The 12,263-nt window shown below is 40.1% G+C and overlaps 1 protein-coding gene across 3 annotated transcripts in view; it reads right to left on the bottom strand.

The window, feature by feature from the left end:
- The window catches only part of LOC129186726 (cadherin-22-like), a 220,871-nt gene that overhangs the window by 35,349 nt on the left and 173,259 nt on the right, over positions 1 to 12,263 (bottom strand). For all 3 annotated transcript variants that reach the window (XM_054785257.1, XM_054785259.1, XM_054785258.1), the window contains one exon: positions 8,766 to 8,902. In XM_054785257.1, the coding sequence (XP_054641232.1) occupies positions 8,766 to 8,902 (137 nt within the window). The remainder of the gene's footprint in view (positions 1 to 8,765; positions 8,903 to 12,263) is intronic.

Consider the following 12,263-nt stretch of genomic DNA (forward strand, 5'->3'; position numbering starts at 1 on the left):
ACTTCCGGACTTCAAAATAAGAGCTCTCGGCACCACATCCTGTTTATTTGTGGTAACAAAATAAGGAATAGGAAATAGTTCAATGTTTTGTGTCATTATTGACGCCTAGTGACCAGAATACTACCTATGATACGTCTTTCAATATTTTTGGACTAATAATAGTCAACCACAAACCAGCAATCATTTATAAATTTTTTTTTTTTTTGAAAAAACGCGATAGAATGAGGGAGTGATGTTCGAACAGCAATGTAGCGAGGGACGACTATACAACTTTTTCCTCTGCGAGCCGCATCGATTTTTGGTAGCTGTACACTGACATGGGCAATAAAGGTGTAGCACGGAGGCGACTAAACAAGACAAAGAACGCCTGCTGTCTTAAAAAATGGCTTCAACAAGTACGGGTAAAAGTACATTAAATTGCCTTATCAATAAGCCAGGTAGTAGGGGTCACGTGTGGAACTACGGCACTTCGCATTCAAGGTGGAAGAATATAGTGCGATTATAAATTCACAAAAACCCACACGCAAATAGTGCCTCTGAAGTTTTTCAAACCAAAGGAGGAAACGCTACAAACCTGGTGAAACCCCTGAAAGACAGGCACCCTGACTTGTTTAAAGAATTCAAGGTTAGTAAATTTCAGTTTACGATCACTTGTGTCACATGACCCCAATATGTGTTTCCTAATTTGGGCTTTAAAACTAGCCTACTATGTTTGTAGAGGCGCAGGCTTGCTCCCTCCCTCATGTGAACAGAGATGGTGAGCTAATAATGTAACAACACCGTCATCTTTATTTTTCCTATACGTTGTAAAGCGGGGGTCTCAAACTCGCAGCCCAGGGGACGCAATTTTTTGTGGCCTCCTACTTGACTTCAAAGTTTCGTGTGAGTGTGGCCCACGCACCCTTGAGAGATGGTCAAAGGCACTTTGGCTTGCTGAAAGGAAGGCAACTCTTTGATTGGGCAAGCAATAACCAACACTGAACTAGGAGTGTGTATTGGCTGTGTGGTGGCAACTACGCATGTGCCCTGCACACCATTAAATCTCACTCCAAGGTTTTCTTTCTTTTTTACCTACTAATTTAGCTAACTGGTTAACTAGACGGGTGAAATATAAGAAACAGCTCTTACGTGCAGTAGCTACAGTGTATACAAGAGGAAGTATATGCGAGACAGCAGCTCTGTGTTCCAAAGTGAGTCCATATTGTGGTCCAGGAGCGTTGCAGCAGCTGATGAGAAGACCGTCCTCCGCTAATAGCATAATCCTCACTTCAATGCAGCCCTTTTAATGGGCCGCATTGTGGCCGAGCGGGAACCAGAACAGAAAGGCAGAAAGAGCTCCGCCGGCGCAAGATATCGTTTGTGTTCTGCTAATTTTGTCTTCTCATTATGCGGCTGTCCCTGCTGAGCCCCGATGAAAAAGCGGCAATCATCTCATGTTACACATTTTACATTTCAATTTCCAGAATTGAAAACAGATGAAACAATGGGAGAGTTTCCCAAAGTAGGGGGGGAGTTATTCAGCAAGACGCATTCATTCACATGGACCGAGTGGTACTATTTAAATGTGTCTGCTGATGTAGGACAAGAAAGAGAAGAAGAAGAAAAGGATGTGCTACATTATTGCCATGCTGACCAGCTGTTGTCAATGTTCCTCCCTGTGCTGGAGATCTCTTATGATATAAACTATTCTCACACAACTTTGTAGAAGGCAAATATAGGATGTGCAGTTGGGCATGCTTGCCTTGGACATGTGCTCGCCGCTATGTGCATGTTTGTGTGGTAGCAGTGTCATGCTTCTTTGGACCAAATGGTTTGACAACATTGCTACATGGAACTACTACTGTAACTAACTGCTAACTAACTACTGTAACAAACCAACCATCAAAAAAGATGGTTGGCAATCAGGTTGCCCCGCATGATCAATCGAGTTGACAATCAGGTTGTGAGCATAGGCCCTGCTACAGTGTTTAGTAGGTGTCTTCTCCAAGAATCCCCAACTTTCACTGATCTGGATAGGGCCTGTGCGATCGGGAAACTTTCAAGATGGTGTTGTGCCAAACCAAGTGGCGGCATTGTTTGGAGTAAGCCCTAATATCATCTCCAAACTGAAGACCAAGTTCCATATACCAGGGGGGATGTCCCAAGTGGGCATCCCAAGACATTTTGCAGGCCGACGGATCTCTGCCTAGACAACCCAAAACAGCCAATCTCTAGTCTCATAGGGCTTCCAGGAGGCCCTTCAACATCAAGCTTGCTTGAGCTTGTGTCAGCGGCACATGCACTGGAACCTGAACATGTGGAGAAACGTTACGTTCAGTAATGAGTCCATATTCAGTCTACAGCAGTTGGATCATAGGTTGAATCATAAGTGTGGATAAGACGCGGAAAACTCTATTGATTGCTGCACCGATAGTGGCAGTGTGATGGTGTGGGGCAGCATCTCACTCACTGGAAAAACAAGGCTTGTCATCATTGGAGGCAATCTCAATGCAGAGAGGTATCGAGATGAGATTTCACAAATCAATGTCAATTCCATATCTCCAAAGTCTGGGTCTGAACTCTATTCTCCAAGATGACAACGCTTGACTGCATAGAGTGGGTTTTATCAGAGACCTCCAGAACTTGAGAGTGGAGAAATTACATTTATACCACACTTGTGGTATGTCCCACAGCAGTGTGTGACGCAGGGTGCCAGGCTGTTGAGGTTGTGTATGGTTCTTCCACATGCTACTGAGTTTCCTGTTTGTGACATGAATACATGGCTGTTGCCAATATGTCTTGTTTCTTCAAACATCAATCATGCAATCCACCAAACAAGAGTCAACGGCATAATAAGCTGTTTGGCATTGGCAGAGAAGATTTGGCAAATTTTTCATGGGGGCAACCCACATATCCTGCTCTGCTGCTCATCCCACAAATGCATGTTCCTTACAAATGTGGCACCATTTAAAAAGGCTAATAAACAGGCTTTCCAAAAGTACAAGATATATTGCCAAGAAGCATTCTTACAACAAAGACATAACCAACCAAACACAACCACACTTTGTTTTTAGTCTTATATTATTTTATTTCCCAAAATCTGTAGAATTATATCTTTGATGATGTATTTTTGTGCAGGGACTTTTATTGTTATTATTATTATTTGTAGCTTTTTATATCCACGAGAAACAAATATTCCACCAGCAAACAGAACAAACCATCTAAATGTAATCGAATCTAGTCAAACCAAAGAATGACTGCAAATGTAATCTTCAATGTACACAAATATAAACATTCCCATGTCCAGCAATTACTAGTGTTTGCACAGGAGCTAACTGACTCTGTTCTGCGAATGCTCAAACAAATGCTTTGCTGCCTGTATGTATAGCGTAATGACCGTCACCTATTTCCAAGACAATATTGAGAGAAGAACTAGGAGAAATCGTTTTGCCGTTATCAAGATTGAACAGCATCTGGGGATGCAGAAAACCGCTCCTGATTGAATTACATGTCACACACTACTTTTAGAGCCCAGATGAATCCGATAGACAAAGAGAAACAGCTAAACAAAACATTGGGCTAACTGTCTTGCACTAATAGAACACAGTGGTACTTCTATGTGGTCCTAACTTGTACGAGTGGAAGCGTACAACATGGTTGAGTCTTCTCTGGGCTTTTGAGGAGCATCGCAGAGAAAGAAAACCATTTAGTTCATTTAATCTCGCAGCAATGACCTCATGATTAAATCTGTGGCAGGGACAGTCGGGACACTTTACGACGGTAGCTTGTAACCTTTGTGGCAGCAGTCGCACTCTCACCGATTTATTTACTTAATTTTATTTTCCTCACTTGATATCTCCACGCTTTCCCAAGTAGTTGTTTTTGTCGAAACACAAGTATATTGTTGTTATCCTTGAACAAGAACATAGCTCGTATTTAGCTTGTACTCTCCTGGAGTCATATGATTCAGGATTTGACCAAAATGTACAAGTAAAAACCGCACAAAAATTAATTATTTTAAGCCAGCATTTTATGCAACACTTATTTAAAAAGATTGCGCATCAGACATCATACTATCATTACAGATATCAGCACACCTCACTAGAGAGCTCAGTTCGGCTAGCATTGGATGATTGCTTCAGTGTGTTTGTTTTTTCTCATATATGAAAGGAATCCAACTGAAACCCCACATGATCAAGCAGTTTAGTGACAGAGACATGGAAAAAGTCCCTCTAGGGAGAAACGAGACAACCATGCGCGTTGTCATGTGTGTCATTTTTTTCAACTTATTTTTTCCCCTAGTTAACGACAACTACCAATTCCAAAAGGTGAGCTGTGTGGGGCGCACCTAACACCAACATTATCAACATTAACGGTAATACTGGGAGTTTTCTTAATTTTTTACATCATAACAGTGGTTGAGTTCTTTTTACACTTGTACAGAAAATACAAATGTTTAAAAAGTCGCACCTGCGACAAATAAATAACCTTCGCACTACACCCTTGTCTTTTTTACGTATTATTTTTTTTAATTGCTAGTGGCAACTAATAACTTAACTTCAGAAGCTCTCCTGACTTACAAATTATATTCCAGACAGCTGCTAATTATCTTCTACAGTAATGTGCTTAATCAAACATATGTTTTTTATCTTTTATGAAATGGATGTAATCGTTCTATAAACACAATGGATTGAACGGCCTGCGATTGGTTGACGACCAGTCCAGTGTTTACAACGCCTTTTCCTCTTAAATTAAATTCGACTCCCTTAATTGTATGCTACAGTATTCCACGGGCCAATAAAAAAATAGCTCCAAGCAACAATTGGCCCCCGGACCGACATTTAAACACCTCTGTTATACAATAAACATTGCACAAATACAGTAGAGCTCCACTTTTCACAGAGGTTATGTCCAGGACCACAGGCAATGGCGAATATTTGCAAGTAATTGATACATCCATCAAATTCTCTATTTTTGACACAGGGCTCATTCATACCCCTCGAAATCTTCCTGCTTCCTGCTTACAATAATATATTAATTTTTTTCACCTCACTGCAAGTTTAGAGTACGGACTGACTGTCGAATATTGTGCTTCGGCCCCCTCTGTGGAGTGTTTTAAATCTGCACTTAAGATGCAACTTTATGCATTGGCTTTTAAGACAAGCTAGTCATTTTTTTTAGTATTGTTTAAATATTATATTTTATCAAATGTCTTATTTTTCTTATTGCTTTTATTCCTTTAGTTATATGTTTTTACTGTGGCTGCTTTATTTTGTTCACAGTATTTTATTTATATTTTTCTATTGAGCTGTACAGCACTTTGGGGCAGCATTAAATGTGTTTTATAAATGAACTTGACCTTGACCTTTTATAGCCATGCACAAGCACGCAACTATGGTGTGTTTAAGGGTCACGAAACAAAGTGTGAACTCTCATCGCTCAATGAAAAAACATTATCAGCGAAGCATAAAGTTTTAATCATGTAAAAATGGTGTGCTTTTTTAACAGTGGTGCATGTGTGCTGTACATTTTACCTGTATAATCACATAATTATACATTGTTACCAACACATGAATGGTGGATGAGATGTGTTTTCTGCGGAAAAAAAAGTCCTATTTTCAGAGACAAAAAATAGAAAAATATTTTTTTGCGACTGCAAGAATCCACTGTATTCATTGTGATGAGTACATTCAGTGTCTTCAAGTACAATTATTACCGAGAACTACATATGAGAAGTTGCCGCAACAACCTAGTCATATATATAGTCTCTCTGAATGTGATAAAAGTTCATTATTTTGTATTTTAAATTGCTAGATAGACTGTGCTCACATGTCGCTCTCAATATGTTGTTGTGACTCCCACTTTCATATTATCTACTCCTTTCTATTGTATTTTTATGACCGAGACACACGCTCACAGAAGCAGCATCAGATCGTATTGTTCGATTCATTTAAAGTGTGTGCAGAATATTGTTTGGGAAAAATCAAACTGTGGACAGACAATTTACGCTGCACAAAAAATGTATTTTTCCCTTCAACGCTGCCAGAGATAAATACTTTACAGCTACACCTCCATCTATCTATCTATCTATCCTCGGGCTCATGTATTTGTATTTATTTATTTCTTGTTATGCCTTAAAAAAATATATCATACTTGCTATCAGTTGTGGAAAATTATATGTCAATCTAACTTAGCCTGGTATGTTAGGAGAAGTATTGAATGGAATGAAGAAGTAAGGTGAGGACAGTTTTTAATTGGATACATCTGAGGCTGTGTGCATTTGTATGAGACTGGATGAGAATCAGCACATTGCAGTCTTCCTGACATTTAGTGTGCATCTTGCACTTTAGTGGTCCACAGGTTAATCCCAGGGCTCAGACAGACTAGCTTGGTCACAAAGCTCTTGTCAGTTCTTGTCCAATAGTGGCAATACAATAGTTCAAAGGTCACCAAAGGAACCGGGATGGGGGATAATTAAAGGTCGTGCTACACAACGCTGGGTTTTTAACAATGTCCTCAGACAAGTTGACCTTGTGGTGTCTGCAGTCTTAATGAGCTGAGAGACCGGAAATAGTGGGAAAATAAGAAGAAATGTTCCGTCTCTTGTCTGTGTGGCTCTAAAGAATGCTAAAAGACAAGCGGGTCTGTACAGATGTTTTTCATGAACATCCCTGTCAGATGTTTTATCTAATGAATGCAGGCGTGCGTTGAGGCTGCTATAAATGTTCAATTAACATTACAATGTGATAAAATGGGCAACCAAGATAAAAGAACAACATGTTTAAACAAAGTCTCTAATTTTGCTATTAGAATAGTCACAATAGAAGCTACAGTGCAGTCACACAAGTCGAAATTCAACCTTAATTATCAGAAAAAATTCCCAATTAAAGTGGCACACAGATCTCTGCCTGTGTGGCAAGACTAGCTCAGTAGCAGCTAAGATATGCTCACTCACGCTTGTACTTCGGGCCTACGACCAAACATTTAAAATACATACTTTGGTGCGGCTGGCTTAGTCTTCACACACGGGTTTTTGTCATTGGACCACAGACGGTGCAGTCAAGAACATATGCATAAAGTAAGGATTTGCTTGGACAGATTTCGTGACTCACATATTCCAAGCCAAAAGGTCATCTGCTGGGTTGAATACGTAGATTATTTTTATATTCTGCTATATTTACCAATTTAGATTTCACAAAAAGCTTCTAAAGAATACTTTTCAAGTGTGCTGTTGTCACATAAACAGAGAGAGAGAGCACAAATTGTGTCATTTCTGCATGCTTTATTTGGTGTACAGTGGATGGTGGAGTAATTTATCAATATGTGGAAATACAGGTAAAATGTACAGCATAAATGTACTACTGTTAGAAAGTCCACAATTTTGGAAAATTGTGGGTTTACATTTTTTTTATTTATGCTTTACGGATAATGTTTTTTCACACTTTGTTCAGCGGTCCTTGACTGCACCATGTTGCTGTGTGCTAGCCCTTGGCTCTGATTCCTCTATTGGATCATCATTCATTATTAGGGGTGTCACGAGATACTCAGTTCACAAGACAAGACAATGTACGAGATTGGGTCTACAAGAACGAGGACGAGATGAGATTTTAACATTACTTTTAAGAAAAGTGTAATGAAAAAATAAAAAAAAATATGACAAAATATTGCTATGTACTAATTAAATTTCTACTACACTACACTATTCTGCACTCTGTGCGTATGCTAACCGCCCCGCCTCTACCCACCGAGACAAAAGGGCTCACTCCATTCATGCTGTTGTTCTATGGAAGTGCTGAAACCAATGCAAAGAGTGAAGTCTCTTCCTGCCTGAGAGACAAGGAAAACAGACACGCATGCACATGGCAATATATTTTCATTTCCCATTTTCATTTAATGTGTTAAATTAATGTAATTAATTTATTATCGTCCCAGGCCTAGTGCCCACGAGACATTTTTTTTTAGAAAGAAAAATCTTGTCACGTATTAATCTCGCGTGACACGAGATCTTGTGACACCTGTACTCATTGTCATTCATTAGTGTTGAGTACACATACACTTGCTAATTTAAAGTGGGTTTAATAAGTGTGTGAGGAATAGTTAGGGCTAAATCTTCGATTGTGCCTTTAACATTTGCTTATTAGCTTCCGCTAGTGAACAATGGCAATTGAAGAGAGAGGGTTCTGGAGGTGAATCTAATGTAATAATTCCAACAGTCACTTTTATTGCAAATGTTGACCTGAATCTGAAGGCGATTTCAATGTCAACCTAGCAGGAGGGTTTGCAGAGATATGAATGAGCCGTGTGTGAAAAATATACATTTTTAAAGGTGTATCAATTACTTGCAGATTTTCATGCCACCTCTCAAGAGTACCTTCAGTGATAAGTGGCCCAACATTGCTTGCCAGCACCAAGGACCAGTCAAACAATTTATTCCTTTAGGACCACCTTACTTTTCAATTTGTCTAACAAGGCAGAAGTGATCGAATCATCAGAATGTGTTGGTCGAGTTGTGCATTACTGTAATCTGTATCAATCTGCCTATCACTGTTTTTGGGATATTGGAGACCTCATAGTTTTTATGAGAGCCAAATGAAAATAAAAACATGCAAACTAATAAAAACAACAACACATTTTCCTACCCAGTAGTGCTAATTATACTAACTTGGCGAGATGACATTTAAGACTTTCGGAAAGGTTGCCAGTAATAAATGCAATCACGTTCCTCCTCCCAGTCATATTTCATAGGATGCAAATACCACACGATGAGCCTGAAGGAAGTGCAGTACCTGCTTCCACGGCCGTCACCGTGATATTGTGCCAGCCGGCTGTCTCGCGGTCCAAAATCTTGCCCAGTGTGATGGCACCAGAATCTGGATCGATATGGAAGATCATCTCTTGGTCTGTGCTCCGATCGATGGAGAAACTGTGTGACAGGAACAGTAATTAAGTTCACCTGTAAAGGTTATTGCGCATTTTAGGTTCATCCTGAAATTTCTTTTATTATTTTTTAGTAGACCGCTCTCCTGGAGATTGGAGACTTCCAGTTTCTGCAATAGTGTCCCACAATGAGTGTACATCTTTATCTAGCGAGGCAGTTTTGTCTATTCAGGCTAAGAAAAATGACATTAAATTTTCATAGTTCACTCGAGAAAAAAACACATCTTGTCTTGTTTAGGGTGCTCCAAGAAAGAGTGGTGAGTCAACAAAAATTCTGCTGAAAGGTGCGACACACTTACACACACATAAACAGGACTATGCTCTACAGAATATTGTGTTGTTATAACATCTTCATATGACAACAATAGTGTTAGAGACTAAACAAGTATAGACCTGGAAGCCCTCCCTGCCTGAGACCTTTAATTTGATATGTGACTGAATTTGCTTTGTTGCAAATACATGTTGACCTTTTTTACTACTGGGTGCTATGACCTCAGGCAACATCCTTTTAAAGGTGATGTCTGCCTTGGATAGGTACTGCTTGGGGGGGCGCTAACTCTTCAATGTGTACATACACTCTCTGCCGACGCGTTGCAGACCAGGCCCCACTTAACACACAAACACATGTGCATTAGTTATGTTTGTTGTCAGCTAATGATAGTGATTTGGCAAAGTTTAGCTTCTAATGTTAGCGATCATGGAATACTTAAACTATCATAACTATACAATGACTACAAATTGTTGGTCGCCGTGAACACCAATCATTTATCTGGGCTGATTTAATTTTTTATTTATTTTTTGTTTTTTTTACAAAGTTGAACTTTGATTTAATTTTGAATTGTGACAAATATAGACATTTAATTGTTCAATTTTTTCTTTTAAACCACTATTGGTAACACCAATTGGTCGGTGGTCGGTGGTGGTGTTCTCATGTCTGTTGGCTGAAAAATGTGTAGTTTGGATTCAAAAGGAACAACATCTTTACGAGCAAAGACAAATCTTTGCTCGTAAAGATGTTGCTAATAAGTGGGTGTCAGCCTACCGTAATGTCCACCAAGTTTGGAGACAATAGGAAAAACAAAAACAAAACATAAAATACATTTGGATGCATTAAAAAAAACCCTGTAAAATCGAGGAACCTACTGTTAATGTTGGTTATGAAATGTTTAGAGAGTGAAAAGCTTGTTTGTGGTTTTGTCAAGATAATAAATAACTACAAATATACTACCAATAATATCGCTACTGCTTATTCGACTCTGGGTCACGGCAGGGGTTAGAACAATACATGCTGGATTGGGCAACGGAAGTCAGTTATGGTAATTTTAGCTGATTTTCTGATGCTGAGAATATTTGAATGTGTGTATTGCAGTTGAAGCAACCACAGCTCCCTCTTGTTCATCTGCATGAAATCTCCTTTCTTTCAAAGCCAGTCCGCCTGCAACACGGAAATATGAACTTGACCGACACACGCCTTCTTTTTTCCCCACTCTATAAACAAGAATTTATGTTCTTAAAATTTGACAGCAATCCCCCACCCCCCAACACACACACACACACACACACACACAAACACACACACACACACACACTTGTTCTGTATCCGGGATCATCTTTTGACAGGTGCCAGCTGTTTGAGTTACCTGCCTTGTGGCAAAAAAAAAAAGCTTTCAACTTGCAGGAAAGCTTGCAATAATGTTTTCTGCATCTCAAACCTCATCGCTCAGGCTGCATTAATATGCAAGTCTTAAAAAGCGAAGCGCCAGAGGCCACAAGCTTGCCAACTTGGCCCAGTAGGTGGCTTCTGGCCAGCTTCCCCTCCTCCTATCCACTTAATCACCCATTCATTTCCTCATGCACACACACACACAAACATGTATCACACGCAGCCTGGTAGCTCAGGGCAGCGTGTGAACGACAGCGCTGCCAGTGTGTTGTACTTTATTACACCTGGAAACGGGTGCCTCATGCATTTTTAATGGAGGTAATTTGCACAGGCCCCGCGAGTGTCAGTGTTACACTCCGACAGCGACACTGTCTTAGCCCTTATCTACTTTCCCCGGCAATTGCTCTTGCGAGGACGCGTAAACCGCAGACCTCAGTACAGGAGATTACTTGGCGATATTGTCTCTTATCGTCTGCTGCGATCGGGAAGGAAAAAAAAGAGACAGACGATGAAGCGTCATCTATTGTGCGGTTGGCTCAGGCTTACATTCCATCTTTGAGATGAAATCGGCTACCTGAATGTGCTCCCCCGCCGGTGAATTATGGCTCTTCTTAAGTGCATTTTTCATGATATAAATTTGGTTTCAATAAAAAATTTATTTACAGCGGGTAACCCCACAGACAGACAGTAACATGATGTAGTTTTTGCTATATTGTCATCATATTTAACAGCTGGCATTCCTCTTCTTAGGTTCCATGCTGATCTCTTCTTTTTACAATACAGTAGATCGCTGCTTTTTTTGGAGGTTACAATCCACCACCAATACGGCCATAAAAATGTATATTTTTGACACACGGCTCGCCCCCTGCTCCAGAACCCTGCCCTTCTCTCTTCAATTGCCATTTTTAACTCGTTACACAATCCAGGTTCAAGCGCTAAATATGCCTCACACACGTATTCAATGCATTTAAAGTGTGAAATGTACAAGTGCAAGATGATCGATGAACACATGGAATTGGCGTCACGGTGTAACCTTTAGCCTGGTCGTCAGACTGGCTCTAAAAGCCAGCAGGCTAGAGAGGCGTTTCTCAAAGCCGGAGTCATGTTGCAGCCAGTCACAGCACACAACTATGGTGCGTTCAAGGACCGCCAACCAACGTGAAATCTCAGCATGAAAAAACATTAGGAATGAAGCATGAAGACATAAACATTAAAAAATTGAGGGCTTTCTAACAGCGGTACCGGTATGCGGTGTATTTTATCATATATTTACAAATTCTTACCAACTTAGGGTGAATGAGAGGTTTTTTCTGCAGAAAAAAAAAACAAATCGGAGAAAAAATATATATATTGTTTGACCAAAAATCTGGCAAATTTGCAGCGCCGTGAATGCTGACTCACGAATGTGTGGGGATGTACTGTACACTGTAAAGACAGTAGCCACCAAACTTTTGAGCCCATGACCCCTGGTCTCGGCCATGAACTAAGGCCCCCACTGTGATATTTTTTACATACATACAGTATTAAAGACAAACCTGTGTGTTATTATTGGTTGTTGGTGTCAACATTTCACGTTTTTCTCATTGTGCCTTTTTCTCTTTTACCATTTTCACTGAGGCTGTTTACATTTTTTTCTGCATTGTGCCTCCCGCCAATGACAAATGAGCCACAGGCCATGGATGGG

Source organism: Dunckerocampus dactyliophorus, chromosome 8, assembly GCF_027744805.1.
Source record: "Dunckerocampus dactyliophorus isolate RoL2022-P2 chromosome 8, RoL_Ddac_1.1, whole genome shotgun sequence".
NCBI lineage: Eukaryota > Metazoa > Chordata > Actinopteri > Syngnathiformes > Syngnathidae > Dunckerocampus > Dunckerocampus dactyliophorus.